The 16,877-nt window shown below is 38.7% G+C and overlaps 1 protein-coding gene across 2 annotated transcripts in view; it reads left to right on the forward strand.

Moving 5' to 3' along the window:
- atp9b (ATPase phospholipid transporting 9B) overlaps positions 1 to 16,877 on the forward strand; it is a 76,082-nt gene that overhangs the window by 54,232 nt on the left and 4,973 nt on the right. For both annotated transcript variants that reach the window (XM_067426577.1, XM_067426578.1), the window contains exons 16-27: positions 740 to 901; positions 1,193 to 1,285; positions 3,201 to 3,284; positions 6,225 to 6,395; positions 7,708 to 7,806; positions 9,080 to 9,169; positions 11,563 to 11,707; positions 11,878 to 11,942; positions 14,791 to 14,946; positions 15,052 to 15,116; positions 15,200 to 15,308; positions 15,464 to 15,521. In XM_067426577.1, coding sequence (XP_067282678.1) covers positions 740 to 901; positions 1,193 to 1,285; positions 3,201 to 3,284; positions 6,225 to 6,395; positions 7,708 to 7,806; positions 9,080 to 9,169; positions 11,563 to 11,707; positions 11,878 to 11,942; positions 14,791 to 14,946; positions 15,052 to 15,116; positions 15,200 to 15,308; positions 15,464 to 15,521 — 1,297 coding nt within the window. The remainder of the gene's footprint in view (positions 1 to 739; positions 902 to 1,192; positions 1,286 to 3,200; positions 3,285 to 6,224; positions 6,396 to 7,707; positions 7,807 to 9,079; positions 9,170 to 11,562; positions 11,708 to 11,877; positions 11,943 to 14,790; positions 14,947 to 15,051; positions 15,117 to 15,199; positions 15,309 to 15,463; positions 15,522 to 16,877) is intronic.

The following is a 16,877-nucleotide window of genomic DNA, read 5'->3' on the forward strand; positions in this document are numbered from 1 at the left end:
TTTTTACAATTCAAAAACAGAAACAAAGCCCAAACATTTTTTGCAGATGCAGAACACAATTCTTGCTCCCTCTGTCTCTCCAACAATTTCCTCCGCCATAATCTTTTTTTTCTTTTTCTCCACAAATCAGCTCACAGACAATTTGGAGCGCAAACTTTCTGCAGTTTATCTTTTTCAATAACAATTCCAAGTCTCGTGTGAGAACTCCGGTCTTTACGCACCGCACGCGTGATCTCGCGTTGTTTACTTGTCACATCACACGTGTGTTTAGTTGGAAACGTAGATTGCGCACCAGAGAAAGAGAGAGAAAGTTGTCTGCGATTTCTTCCTCTTGTACAGTCATCCAGTGTCCATTGTGCAGTGACTGAATGCTACCCTGGATAGTCGTGCAGTGTGAAAAGAGCAGTGATCCGACCAGTTTGAAAATCGTGCAGTCTGAACTCGGCCTTACATTGAAATCGCCATTTTGTGCTGTCATGTTTCTACAGTAACCCTAAATGGACAAACTTCTTCACAGAGCTTTAGCTACTCCCTGCTGTCTAATTTTTGTCATGTTTCGGCCACTGTAGCTTCTCTATGTGCTTCGAAAGGAAGGGGTGAGCGGTGGACGGTTGCAATTCACAACCTCACTGCTGGATGCCGCAAAAATGTACACAAGTTGAAATTAAAAGGGTTGCATGTAACTGGTCAGAAAACAACACATCTTTCACAACAAAACGTTCATTCACTTGGTGTGTAGGTGGCTCTGGTGCGCTGGACTGAGAGTGTGGGTTTGACTCTGGTGAACAGAGACCTGACGTCTCTCCAGCTGAAGACCCCAGGCGGACAAATCTTGACCTATTACATTCTCCAGATCTTCCCCTTCACCTCAGAGAGCAAGCGCATGGGCATCATTGTCAGGGTACGTCGCACACTGCAACACTATGTGCGCATACTTGTTTGTACAGTATGTGTTCTTTGCCTTTCTGTGAGCGTGTTTTGTTTTCTTGTTTGTTTGTCTGTTACATACAGTTCATGCATAAGAGTATTTATAATGAAGCTTTTGACTTGTTCGTGTGGGAGCAAATCATCTCTGTTTGACTTCTTTTTCACTGATCTGTGTGGTCATGTGCTCTACAGATGAACACGCTAATGATTTTGACATATGTGGATATGTTTTTAAGTGTTCTCTGTTGAATTGATTATGTTTCAGGAAGAGTCTACTGGTGACATCACGTTTTACATGAAAGGGGCAGATGTTGCTATGGCGAGCATTGTACAGTACAATGATTGGCTGGAGGAGGAGGTAAGAATGCATGAACCATTGTTGAAAGAGAAAATCGGCATTCTGTTTTTTCGTGTGGGCTGGTGAGCTTATGAATAAACCTAATTGTCTGATTGTGTGACCCTTCTTGTTTTTGTTTGTTTATTTGCATTTTTAATTGTTTTTGTATCCGATTCATAATCTGTTTTTTCACACACACACAAACATACGCACACGCACGCACACACACCAAGCCTACAGTGCCCCTCTCAGATACTGAAGCTTTCGCGCCTCGATCGCCCCCCAGTGACCGGTCCCATTATAGCCGCCCCTCTGTGTTTTCTAATGGACGAGAGGCAAACTAAACAATAAAATTACACTTCAAATATTTTTTCCCCAAAGTTAGTTTATGTCATTGAAGGCAGCTATCATCACGATGATTTCATTTCAAGTGTTCGTTTTTAAAATTAGTTTAGTTTTACTTAGTTATCTGACGCTATAAAAACGGGGTGTGTGACGTCATGATTGACAGCTGAGATCGACGTCTTCTCTGAGTGAAGTTGTCACTGAGGCACTAACAGACTTTTTCCGGGATTTTTGGGAGCAGATTGGAGCTTTAGCTTTAATTTCTACATTTCCATAACTGTTTATTTCACACCAACATAATTAATTGTTCTGCATCTGCGAGAGTGTGGGCGGACTTTTGATATCGCAGCTGAACTTCCTGCTCTACTTCCTGCTCTCTAATGCGCAACTCCGGTCCTGAAATCGCTACTGCGCAGACTCTGTCCCAAGATGTTAGCGCCGTGCGTATATATATATATATATATATATATATATATATATATATATATTATATATTATATATATATATATATATATATATATATATATATATATATATATATATATATATATATATATATATATATATATATATATATATATATATATATATATATATGTACCACAACAGTTAAAACGTATTCAAATTGAAAACTGTTACTTTAAATAGTAATAATATTTTACATTATTCCTGTTTTACTGTATTTTTTATCAAATAAATGCAGCTTTGGTGAGTAAAACATTAGAAAATCTCCAAACTTCTGAACGGTGTATATACATACATATTCTATAAATATATATGCTTATAAATATTATATAAATTCATATATGTTTATGAATTTATAGTTTAAACAATTTGTATATGTATATTACTTGCTTACTAGCCCTGGTTTCCCCCTATATATATCTATCCAACACACTTCCTCAGTAGCTACCTGATGTGGTGGCAGTGTTTCTGGTGTTGAATCTCTCAGTGAATGACTTTATGAACAGATCCCTGTTGAATTAAGAATCAACACATTTGATAAGATACCGCTAAGCATAACAAACAGCTCTGTCTGTCCTATCCTTTGTGATCAAGGACAATCAGCTCAGCCCATCATCACACATGCATTTCTCGCTTTGATGATTACAATTTGTATTGGCAATATTCAGTCGATGAGGGGCGGAGATGAGGCTTATTAATTAATGAATGACCTCAATAAAGGCGTATGACTGGGAGCATCATGTCATAATCCTCATCGGCCTGTTCTGTGTGCGTGTGTGTGTGTGTGTGTTAGACGCCGTTATAAGGACGGGTCAATAAGTAATCACTGCATCACTTTCGCCTGTTGCATTTTCATATCAAAAATAATCCGCTGTCCCACATATTTTACAGTGTGCTCAAAGATTCCCACAGGCACTGTTGTATTTTTCACAATTGATCATTCCTGTGCATGTTTGCATATATCTATTTGTGTGGCAGTGTTTTGATGTTTCCTGTAAATACAATCGTGTTAAAAGCATTGTTTATTGTTCCAATGCTTTCTGTTTACCAATTGAGTTCATTGTCTCACACAATGTGGTTGCAGCAGACTTAAATGTTGTGTGTTGCATTATTATTTTTTCTCAGTGTGGGAACATGGCCAGAGAAGGCCTTCGGACGCTGGTGGTGGCTAAGAAATCACTGACTGAAGAGCAATACCAGGACTTTGAGGTATGATAGACCAGCTTTGCTTCTGCCCTTAGTAACTTAAGTAAATTTATGTGTAGGTTCGTATTAGTGCTGTCAAATTGATTAATTGCATATAAAAAATAAATTAAAAAATTGTATATGTGCGTGTGTATATATATTCACACTGGGCAGGCATAACATTGACCACCTTCCTAATATTGTTGGAACCACTTTTGCTGCAAAAACAGCCCTGACCTATCGAGGCATGGACTTAACTAGACCCCTGAAGGTGTGCTGTGGTATCTGGCACCAAGATGTCAGCAGCAGATTCTTTAAGTCCTGTAAGTTGTGAGGTGGGGCCTTCATGGATCAGACTTGCATACCACAGATGCTCGATTGGATTGAGATCTGGGGAATTTGGAGGCCAAGTCAACACCTTAAACTTGTTGTCGTGCTTCTCAAACCATTCCTGAACCATTTTTGCTTTGTGGCAGAGCCCATTATTCTGCCGAAAGAGGCCACAGCCACCAGGTAATACCGTTTCCAAAAAAACGTGTAAATGGTCTGCAACAATGCTTAGGTAGGTGGTATGTGTCAAAGTAACATCCACATGGGTGGCAGGACCAAAGGTTTCCCAGCAGGACTTTACCCAAAGCATCACACTGCTTCCGCTGGCTTGGCTTCTTCCCATAGTGCATCCTGGTGCCATGTGTTCCCCAGGTAAGCAACGCACATGCACCCGGTCATCCATGTGATGTAAAAGAAAACATGATTCATCAGACCAAGCCACCATCTTCCATTGCTCTGTTGTCCAGTTCTGATGCTCACATGCTCACTGTTGGCACTTTTGGCAGTGGACAGAGTTCAGCATGAGCACTGACTGGTCTGACTGGCAGCCCCATATACAACATAGTGATGCACTGTGTATTCTGACACATTTCTATCAGAACCAGCATTAACTTCTTGAGCAATTTGAGCTATTGTAGCTTGTCTGTTTGATCTTACCACGCAGGCCAGCCTTTCTCCCCACGCGCATCAGTGAGCCTTGACCCTGTCGCCGGTTCACCACTGTTCTTTCTTTGGACCACTTTTGAAAGATTCTGACCACTGCAGATCGGAAACACTCCACAAGAGCTGCAGTTTTGGAGATATTCTGATTTAGTAATCTAGCCATCACAATTTGGTCCTTGTCAAACTCACTCAAATCCTTATGCTTAACTATTTTTCTGCTTCTAACACATTGACTTTAGCCGCGTTTCCACCGCAGGAACTTTACCCAGGAACCAGGAACTTTGGGGTGGTACTCGGTGTGTTTTGACTGCAGGAACCAGGGTCTAAATGAAGTTCCGGGTAAATATTTCCCCCTCCAAACGGCCCTGCTCGCGAGGTAGTACTTTTTCAAAGTTCAGGAACTTTCGAGGGCAGGACTTGGGCGCTGAACATGCTGATTGGTTTAGCATTTTATTTCAACCGGCATTTTTAAAAGTCTTTTGCGAGGTTCGTTCTGCGTTCAGTAAATATCAGTGCTCTCTGTCTGATGGCGCGCGTTCGTCTCAGCCATCTCACGTTCAATGCCTGTAATAGCTGATAATAATATACATTGTCATTTTAAATCTAGCTTTACAAGCTTTCTGAATATGCTAGTGCTCTTTTCTGTCGTTGTTAATTACCTCTTTAGTAAACCTATACATAACCAGCAAAAGCAGCACAGTTTTAATCTCTTCCATACTCGTTATTAATTTTTTACTGTCTATTTTTCACCATGTAAATGACCTGACCGATTTCTTTTAAGTGTGCGTCCTTACATGACGTGACAGCGCGCGCCGTACTCATGTTGACAAGAGAGGAAAGTTTATTTTTCTGAAGGGTAAACTTTTTATTTCGTAAGTTATGAAGATAATGTTGGAGTAATGACACAGCGTATATTGCCCCAGGCAGTTTTTACTTTACTTTACTTTTATATTGCGCCTGACAGAAAAATTATTATTTTTCTGAGATGATTATTACACTTTACAACAAATTAATAGCTTAAATAATACTGTATTAGTCCTGGTGGCCGTTAAGAGTTGCTATGGCTACAGTTAACACATTCCAGCTGCTGGAGAAAACAGCGTTGACATTTTTGATGCGGCAGACAAACTGCGTGTGACAAAATGATTGCGATTGAAAGTCATCACATGTAAACACCAGATCGGTTTAGATAACGTCTCATGTAAACAGTCCATTAAATCTTTCAATTGGAATGACAAAAAAAGTGTGCTTGTAAACGCGGCTAGTGTCGCACAAAAATGATTACTGTCCGTCACTGACTTGGAGGAGCAGTCGCGCGCAGTCCTACATCACCGGACTAATTTGCCTAATCTTCACGGAACTTTAGATTGCGGTGGAAACGCAGGCAGTTGCAGGTCTGGGGGGAGAAAAGTTCCTGTAAAAAAAAGTTCCTGGTACAAATTGTTCCAGGTAATTTTGGTGGAAACGGGGCTTTTGAGGACCAAATGTTCACTTGCTGCCTAATATATCCCACCAACAGGTGCCATGATGAATAGATAATCAGTGTTATTCACTTAACCTGTATATCTCTATTTTTCAGCTTTATAGTATTTATAGATTTGCTCTGAAATGGTTGAAAATTTGAAGTTGTGATTTTTCCCTCTTTTTTTTTTTAAACCACAGACCCCAAACAATTGAACGGTAATGTGCAGCTATTTTAAAGACATTCTATTAAATCCTTTAATATGTTAATAATGTCACTTGGAGACCTCTTTGACCAAATGTGTTGCTGTTGCAAACAAATCGAAGTCAAATCAAAATCAACAAAATTGAATCAGAGTTTGGTATTAATTAATTGGTCCTTTTGAACAGATTCATGCAAGCGACCCAAATCAAATTCACAAAAGCTAATGCATTTTTCTGCAGGAGCAAGAAACATTTTTAAATCCTTAGAACTTAACACAGATTTTATCCATCTCTCGGTCTATTCAGAGCCGTTACAATCAGGCAAAGTTGAGTATCCATGATCGCGGTCTGAAGGTGGCGGCAGTGGTGGAGAGTCTGGAGAGAGAGATGGAGCTTCTGTGTCTTACTGGAGTGGAAGATCAGCTGCAGGCTGATGTGCGGCCCACACTTGAGCTCCTCCGCAATGCTGGGATCAAGGTACACATGCATTACATGGCCCATATGCATATTGAGAATCGAACTAGAGAATTTAGAGCCTACTGTATCTGTACTGTACCTACTGTGTGTTTTTGCTTTTCTATGAAGCAAATGTATGCATAACTTTTATATTGTTAATACTATTTCGAGGTGAATACTTACTTGACTAAACCAACTTAGGTTTAAATGATTATCCATAAAAAATGTTTTTTGAAAAATCTTGTTGAAATCTTGAAAAATACAGTATACATATTTATATTAGTGCTGGGGTTTATTTTATTTATTTATTTACAGGTACGGTGCATATTAATAAACATTTCTGTCAATATGCCAGAGTTAGCCAAAAGGCTATTTTTCACCTGCAGTCCCTAGACAGATGTCAGCTTTTAATCAATGTTGTATATTGAAGACTATGTAGTTTTAATTTAAGCCTACATTTATTCATTCAATTTCATGCTTAAATGCTACTGTACATTTCTGAGCTGCCACTGCACATCTTTATATATTTATTTTAAATTATACAATACACTGGAAATGTGTACAAGGGTTTTTTAAGTAAAGTTTAAAGTTTAAGTAAGGGTTTTCAAGTCTTTAAGTAAAATAAAGAAAGAATATTGCAATAAAAACATTTTCTCTTAACTTTTTCTGTTCCTGTCGCCTAAGAATAGAATAGCAAATAAGCCAAACCAAACCGAAAAACCGTGGTTAAAAACCAAGGTGTGTATTGAACCGTGGATTAACTGTATTGTTGCATCCCTAGTGTGTACTGTGTATAATTACTATGTATATAAAAATACACACACATCAATGTTTATAATTATGAAAATTATATATTACATATTACACATTTATATAATTTATATTAATTATATTAATTATATATACATCATATACATGCAAATATATACATGCATGTGTGTGTATTTATATAAACATAGTAATTATACACAGTACACACACATATATGTAAACACAAACTTTTAATTTGGATACGATTAATCATGATTTTGTTTTCCCCAGCACTAATGTATATGCATTATATGTAAATAGTCTGCTATACACATCTCATTGATTTACATTATAAGCTATCCAAATTTCATCATACTTTTTGGCCATATAATAATCAGAAACTACACTAAATTTGCACAAATAAAATTAAGGTGTTTTTTTTTAATCCTTGAATATGTGCTCCATATTCTCCTATAACATACCATTAAAACCTAATGTATTAAATATAAAAAACTAAATAATACTTAAAAAAATATATATATTTATATATATATTGACCCTTGGGTTTTTCTTAATGTTTCAGATCTGGATGTTGACCGGAGACAAGCTGGAAACTGCTACATGTATCGCCAAAAGCTCCCACTTAGTGTCCAGAAATCAAGATATCCATGTCTTCAGACCGGTAAGATCAGAACCACTGATCATTTGGATTTCTACTGAAGTGGATTTAGATTGAAACCTCTATGTTTTTTTTTATGCATATCCAATTGGAATCTGATCAATTTTAGCAAGTGTGAACGGCAAAAAAAAAAACGCAAATCCGTTTTAAGCTTTAGTCATATGTGGTTGGAAATTCTATTTAAATCTCATTCCTGGAAATCTGTTACAGTATGACCGCTCTGATTAGATTTCACATAGCTTTTCTGCCTAATCTGTATGTCACTTTCTCGCAGCACGTAAAATGTAAACATGTCAATTGTTATTGCAAAAGCAAGCTTGTGTTGTTGTCAATGGAGAGCATCTCTTTGGTTCAGTAATGAGGTGTCTTCACTTCTTTCATTCACTGTGAGGCAGAGGTGGCAGCATGGAATAAAACATCTCATGCACCCTCTGTTTCTGCCGCTGATTTTAAGTCAACATTGCAAACCCCCCATGTTCTTTTGGCATAGTCCTACCATGTCATTGCCATGGAAACCAACACAGATTTTCCAGAAAATTAAAGAGAGCTACAAGACGCACAAATTGGATCTGAACAGTTGTGATATACAGTTTGGGCCAGGGGTGTCAAATTCAGTTTTGGAGCTGGTTGGAGCCACTATCAGCAGGACAGTGGCCCTTCAGGAGTGAACTTTGACATATGACAGTCAATTATTTAGGCTACGCCATATCGGAATTCATGCAATTTTTATGTCACAATTATGCACTGACGGGAGTCACTCCAAAGATTTTACATACTGGTACTTCTTTGGTCACTCAGTTAATATGGAAACCAGCTGTGACAGTAGTCAGTGGAGTGACAAGAGTATCACTGGGACAGCTCTACATAAGCAAAACTTGAGGGAAATCTATTAAAACTATAAAAACATTGCTCTCTTTCTCTACATCCTTGTCTTCATCCTCCTCAAATCTAAGGGCTTCCACAGCACATTAGCTTATAAATGCTGACTTCAGTAACCTCTGTGTTTACTTCCGTATCACAGTGCGCTGATGCCATCTTGTTATCATTCTTTTGCACATACGGGTCAGTTGGGGACCGTGATCACACTCGGAAAAAAATGATGTGCACAGCCAAACAAAAAAATCCGTTCTGAGCAATAAATCAAAATTGAGCACGAAGGCTTGCAGTGTGAACGTAGCCATAGATCAGATTCCTATCGGATACACAAATAATTGGATTTGGACTGACAATCGGAACAAGGCTTTAGTAATCAGACGTGTTTTATGTTTTTTGGCAGGTGTCCAGTAGGGGCGAGGCTCATCTGGAGCTGAATGCCTTCAGGAGGAAACATGACTGTGCACTGGTCATATCAGGAGACTCTCTGGAGGTAAAACACCTGAAATATAATATATTCAACTAGGGGTGTGCGATATACTGCATGTGTGTGTGCGTACATGCGTGTTTGTGCGCGTGCTTCAATGAAAAGGGTATTAAAGGGATAGTTCACCCAAAAATTACAATTAGCCCATGATTTGCTCACCCTCAAGTCATCCTAGGTGTATATGACATTCTTCTTTCAGACGAATAAAAGTCGAGTTATATTAAAAAAGCCCTGGCTAGTCCAAGCTCTAAAATGGCAGGGATTTTTGCTGTTTTTGAAGTCCATAAAAATGTGTCTGTCGAATAATGTGCTCCACATGGCTCAGGGAGGTTAATAAAGGCCTTCTGAAGCAAATTGCTGTGTTTGTATAAGAAAAATATCCATATTTAAAACTTTTTTAATTAAAGTTCCGGCTGATAGTCTGTGGAAAAGTGTTGAAAGTCTGAGTTCAAGATGCGTATGCAACGTCTGACGAGCGTACCTGGTAGTGTAAGCCTTTGAACTGCAGAGGCACTTTCAATTTTTTCTTTATAAAGTTTTAAATATGGATTTTTTTCTTACACAAATGCATCAGTTCACTTCTAAAGGCATTTTATTAACCTCCCTGAGCCGTGTGGAGCACATTATTTGATGGACAAATGCATTTTTATGGACTTCAAAAACAATCCCGGCCATTATAAAGCTTGGATTAGCCAGGACAAACTTTTATTCGTCTGAAAGAAGAATGTCATATACACCCAGGATGACTTGAAAGTGAGTATCATAGGCTAATTTTCATTTTTGGGTGAACTATTCCTTTAATAAAGAATTGTGATTCAACTGACTTGACACTACCTGTGCATTAAGCTATTTTATTGCACACCTTCCAGCCAATCAGAATCGAATATTCAGACAGACCATGGCATAAATTGTTTTAGTTATTGTTAAATTAAAATGTTAACGAGTTATGTTATACTTTTACTTAAGATTTCCAGTGAAAACACTAGCAAATTGTACCAAGGCTCCTTCCATTTGACTCTGCTGTGTGACTGCGATGCTGCTGCTGACACCTTATTACAATACATTTACACTTCGAATTAGATATTCAGTCACTGATGACAGTAGCTCACTAGCCTAGAAATCTAAACGCACCCTAGCGGCAGCAAATCTAATCTGCCGCGAGTGTCGTCTAGCAATTCGCAATACCCTTCTGAGCTGTAAACGGCAAACTCTGGTCAGGCCAATCACATTGTGTATAGAGTCGGTGGGCAGGGCTTAACATAATGAAAGCAGAGTTGCGCTTGCGTGCTACTAGTAAACATAGAAGCTGGCAAACAGCGGCCTTTCGAAGCAGCTTTGACCGTGACTCTGTAAGACTTGGAATTAAGCTTTTCTCTGAGAAAAGAACAAAGAACGGAATGAATTAATTCTTAAAAAAGGAAGATGTGTTCGGCGTTTTGCCGACCGGATACAGCGAAAGTTTAATCTATCAACGAGCTCCTCTTCACGTTGCTCTGGTTAGTTGTAGCGCTATCCAATTGTGTGCAGAGGGAGTTTGAAAGACAACCGTTTATCCCGCCCCTCGGATTGAGCCCTGTCAATGGTGAGTTTCCAGACCAAACATCTTGATATGGGTCTGGCTTGTCGGGCTATGTAGCTCACTGGAAAACTGGAAAATGCCCTTCATTTTGTTTGCACTAATAAATGCTGCTGCTTATCAGCTGTACACACCAAGCAACAACCTCCCCCAGTTTCTGTTGAAGTCAATATGAAAGTAACTTAAACTCCAATTAATCGACTGGCCACTAGGGACAGGCTGCAGAAGGGAGCAGAATCTCATTGAGCCCCTTGTTAAAATTCCCAACTTTACAACATGTTTACAGCCTGGTACAAATTGGGGTTTTGGTCTATACAGGTAATTTTGCCCTTCATGACAACTGTGAGGGGGGTGAATTTTTTTATAACTCATTCGCTTACATTATATAAAGCCTTAAAGTTCTGCATAATTAAGGGCGTGGTTACTTTGAGTGACTAGTGGATAGCCATTTACCCGCTGTCTTTTAGTCATCGCGTCACCTCAGCTCCGCCCACATCCCGGCTCTTTGCCCATTTTCTGTTATCCAAGAGTGATGCGCGATGACGCGCTGGCAAGATGGGAACGGCCAGCTCATCTTTACTTTACACTTCAGACTGGTTCTTCCGAATCCTATGGCTGACGTCACGGACACTACGTCCATATTTTTTACAGTCTATGGTAATCACCAATTCTGTTTTTTTTATTCCTATATCATCATAAATATCATTATCGCAAATATGCTTGAAATATTGTGATATAATTTGGAGGCTTTATCGCACACCGCTATATTCAACACAATCATGTATGATCAGGATTGATATTCTCACTGATTATTTCCCATCAGGTCTGCCTGCGGTACTACGAGCATGAATTTGTGGAGCTGGCGTGTCAGTGTCCCGCTGTGGTTTGCTGTCGCTGCTCTCCTACGCAGAAAGCTCAAATTGTTCGATTGTTACAGCAACACACAGCCAACAGAACATGCGCCATAGGTCAGTCCTCTCCGCTTCTCTCCTCAGTCTGTTGAGCTTTAGTCATCATCTAGTAGCTGAGACAAAACCCAGTTAAACTCTCTCCAAGCACATGAATCTTTGAGAGCGGTAAAGATTCACAGCGTCTTCTCATGTTTTCCTGCTATCATCTTTCTTATCTCTGTGCTCAGGCGATGGAGGAAATGATGTCAGCATGATCCAAGCAGCAGACTGTGGTATCGGTATTGAAGGGAAGGTGAGGTATTTCTCATTAACATAGATCTTTTTTTCCTGCTGCTGTAACTTCATCTTTAATGAAATTCTCATTATCGTAATTTGTCTAGATGTTTTATTTATTTTTTGTGCAATTAATGTTGTTCTCATTGGTGATAATGGTGATATCTTACATTGGTGATGCTTGTTGGATTCTCACTGGAAAACAGACATTTTTAAATCTTCTTTCTCTTCCTCTGCCGTCACCATAGAAGTTTGTGTAACACACAAAGTTATGAAATTTTACACACAGATAGTGAACAGTCTGAACTGTTACCATAGCAAAAGTCTCTAACTTAAAGGGTTAGTTCACCCAAAAATGAAAATTCTGTCGTTTATTACTCACCCTCATGTCAATCGACACCCTTTAAGACCTCCGTTCATCTTCGGAACACAAATGAAGATATTTGTGTTGAAATCTGATAGCTCAGAAAGGCCTCCATTGACAACAATGTCATTGCCTCTCAAGACCCATAAAAGGCACTAAAGACATCGTTACAAAGTCCATCTCACTACAGTGGCTCCACAATCATTTTATGAAGCGATGAGAATAGTTTTTGTGCTTTGGAGTGTTCTGACTTTGTAGCGACAACTTTAGTGCCTTTTATGGGTCTTGAGAGAGGAAATAACATTGCTACCAATGGAGGTCTTTCTGAGCCATCGGATTTCAACAAAAATATCTTCATTTGTGTTCCGAAGATGAACAGAGGTCTTACGGGTGTGGAAACGGCATGAGGGTGAGTAATTAATGACAGAATTTTCATTTTTGGGTGGACTAACCCTTTAAACCCTCTAACGCCACAAACAAAAGTTGCACTAATGTTTATGCAATTTTTAAACGATAAGGGCTAGAAACGGAAAAAAAATTCCTCTGTATTTTATGTACACTGTCAACTGTTCAGCCCTTTTGAATCTCACAAAAAAAAACTTTTTCAAACTCCTCTTAGAGCTCTGCTCCAATTTTTAATGAAAATCGAATCAGATGGTCTTCAGATCAGTCCGACATTTTTTGGTATTCAAGTTGATTTGCCAAACCGTTTATGAATAACACAAACAAATTGGATGAAGAGCACTCCAAAGTTGATGGAGGGCTATATCTCTGCAACTCTTTAGCTTATTATAACCAAACTTGTGCTGCGTACCAATTCGCCTACTTATACTATGTCCTTAAATTATGTTCTCCTTTTGTGAAGAAAAAGTATGTACTTTTGAGTATGTAGCAAAAGAGTATGCGAGCTGTGGGACACACTAATTCGTCATCTTTAACGGGCTCTGTCGCTTAGTTGCGTGCATCCCGTCATGTTTGTAGTTTTTTTTACACTTTTTATCCATGTTTGTAGTTCTAATAGAATCCTCGTCCAACTCACAATGGGTTGTGGGTAATATCAGCCGTTAGAGTGTGCGTCGAACCCAAGAGGGTAATCTAGCACTCGGAAAGCGTTCCACCCATAGGGGCGGCCATTGCTAACCAAGCCATCACCTGCTGTTAGCATCCCATTGACTCCCATTCATTTTTGCATCACTTTGACAGTGAATAACTTTACATCTGAGGCGTTTAAAGACTCCATTTGTCCATTGTTTATTTCTAAAGAAACACGACAATGTATAAAAGGCTCATTACCTTGTATCTTACACTTGGGCGGCAGTGGCTCAGTGGTTCATGTAGGTTGTCTACAAACTGAAAGGTTGGTGGTTCAATCCCCGGTTCCACCTGACCAAGTGTCGAAGTGTCCTTGAGCAAGACACCTAACCCCAGCTGCTCCTGACGAGCTGGATGGCGCCTCACATGGCTGACATCAGCGTTGGTGTATGAATGGGTGAATGTGAGGCAAAATGTAAAGCGCTTTGGCTGGCCATAGGGTCTGTTAAAAGCGCTATATAAATGCAGTCCATTTACCACTATCGCCCCGTAGAAGCTGTTTTTGTAAAAATAGGCTAACAATTGAGTCATAACCAACGGCTAACGATTGAGTCATAACCAACTCTTTTACTGTCTATGAGACAGTCTGGGGGACTTGGAGACATTAAAGTCCGATAAAGTCAAGGGAGAAGAATGGGGAGAAGCCGATAGCCAAAAGCAACGGGACAAAACATTTAAACAACGTGATTCAGATTTCACTTTTAACAACTACTAGAAGACTTACAACTGTCAGACAGGTTGCTTACGTCACATCTACGTCGCCAAGCTCAGTCTGAGACTGTGCAGTACACTCACAGGAAGTGAGTGCTTCTAATTGACTTCACAATTCACCGTTGAAGTCTATGGGATCACTGTGTCCATTTCTTTTACTGTCTGTGGTCGAACCGCACTTCGAATTCTGAAAATAGTAAACCATCCGGGAATCTTTGGAATACTCTTTTCAACATACTAAGATTTGGGACTATTTTCGAATACTATTTAGTTTTATTTAGTATGGATAGTATGCGAATTGGGACGCAGAGTCGGTGTGTGTTTTGACAACCATGACCAGTTACCAGTACCTGCACAGTTATTGCACATTGCCTCCTAGTGGTCAGGAGATATGAATTTTATTTTATTTTTTTGTGCTCATAACATTTATATTCTAAAATCATCTACTAAAATATCTTTATTCATTGTTTGTCTGATGTTTCATTATTATTAAAATTATTCAATTTAATTAAAAAAATATTTTAAAAAAATTATTCACTGAGAAATGTTCATATACAGTACCTTTAATAATTCTACCTTGCCTAAATAAAATGTTTAGTATAATAAATAATAACAACAACATAAAAAAACAGTAAGACTCATGTGGGATGACTTCACAGAAGTACATTATGTCTTTTTAAAAACTAAACTGGTGTTTCAGGAGGGAAAGCAGGCGTCTCTGGCGGCAGATTTCTCCATTACCCAGTTCAAGCACATCGGCAGACTGCTAATGGTACATGGCCGCAACAGCTACAAACGTTCAGCAGCTCTTGGCCAGTTTGTCATGCACCGTGGCATGATCATCTCCACCATGCAGGTAACACACAGAGACAAGTCTTGTGTATATTTGAGCCTCATGTATATATTACATATTGCTGCAATGTACCCTCTTGAGTTAAATAATTTGTGTTTTTCCTTTCAGGCTGTTTTCTCCTCTATTTTCTACTTTGCATCTGTTCCCCTATACCAAGGTTTCCTCATGGTGGGGTAAGTAAAGACTACACAGCACTTTTGAACAACATAGTTGCCTTTTAATATGATTTCCTAACATTTGGATTATTTGTTCCTAGTTATGCCACCATCTACACCATGTTCCCTGTCTTTTCTCTGGTGCTCGATCAGGATGTAAAGCCTGAAATGGCTCTACTGTATCCTGAGCTTTACAAAGACCTCACCAAGGTAAGAACCTATCAAACATGATAACAGTAATGACCAGAACTAACCACCAGCTCAAATATCTGCATGATACACATGATATAAGTCACAGGAATGAAGGCATGAGCTTTGTGTTTGCTGCATGACAGTGATGCTGACTTTGGTTTTCCCTCCACTAGGGCCGCTCCCTGTCCTTTAAGACCTTCCTGATTTGGGTTTTGATAAGTGTATATCAAGGTAAACAGATGCACAATGTTTTCTTATATTTTAGTTTGACTGTAAACAGCATCTCAACAATAACCTTTACTCTCTTTTTTTCCCGGCATGATCTTTGTAGCGTACCGAATGTGAAAATTAGATTCTCTGTGGGTTCAGTGAACTTGTGAAATCTCAGAGCCACAGAAAGAGGGGATTACATTCAAAAATGTAATAGTCAATTATAATTACAATAATATAGTGTTGTGCTGATACGATTATATATCAATATGTTGTGATTCTTTTTTTTACTGTACTGAATCAATATTTTAGGTTCTTATATTATTATTATTTTTTTATATATTTAATATTTAATAAACTTTAATGAATATAACAAAAATCGTACTATCCCTAAATTATTAAGTGGTGGTGTAAATTATCCAGATGATTCAAATCCAAATAAGTCATTCAGAAATTTCCTTTTTTTATGATACAGTTTAATAGAGAATTGACCCCCTTTAGTTACTGCTGCTAGGTCTGACAAAGCCATGGCGCGCTCACACCACACACGTTCTCACCTAGAGAAAATGGCGGAGAAAAGAGAACAGAAAGGACAGAGCAAGCTACTTTAGACATGGAACAAAGTCTCAACTTGTCAAATTTGGTCATTTTTAAAGAAATTTAAACGGTAAATACCGTTTTTGTGGCTCTTTAATGTGTAGTGATCGCTGTAGCGCCTCGTGAACCGATCATCTATTCTTTCTAGTTTTTTGATAAGCATCAAATAAACATGAATGAACACTAAAAGAAATGTTGTTTCAACCGCGGAAAGACGTCATTACACACCGTTTTTCAAGATCAAATCCACCACTGTTAATTTACTAACTCTCTTGACTGCTGTGTCGGACAACAGTCAGATTCGGCGATGTGATTGGTCATTTCTGCAATACCAGATAAACAAAATGGTAAAAAAAAAAAGTAACAAATCCTCCATTGATTAGACATACCTATAACACACAGTGTTCAATACTAGTTTTTCTTCTCATAGTAAAAACAGACACTCTGGGCATTATGCTGGTCTAAAACTGTAGGAAATATTTGAACATCAAAAAGGTTTCCACCAATTTCCTTTTAGGTTTAGGTTAGATTCCCAGGAGGAGTGATGCATGAGCTACCACCATTGTGACTGGCTTGCTCAAGGTGGATTGTCTGACTACTAAAAATTCACTGAACAAACATGAGAGGAATGTAAACTTAAAAAAGCTGATCCAATCAGAGATAACATGGCATATATATAAACTAACCATAAACCGATATGTTCTCTACAAATAAATCCGTGAACGGTTCATCAAAGAAATAAACATTGAAGCGCAATGCAACGTGCCTCCCTCGGTTCTT

The sequence above is a fragment of the Pseudorasbora parva genome, chromosome 19 (assembly GCF_024679245.1).
Source record: "Pseudorasbora parva isolate DD20220531a chromosome 19, ASM2467924v1, whole genome shotgun sequence".
Classification (NCBI taxonomy): Eukaryota; Metazoa; Chordata; class Actinopteri; order Cypriniformes; family Gobionidae; genus Pseudorasbora; species Pseudorasbora parva.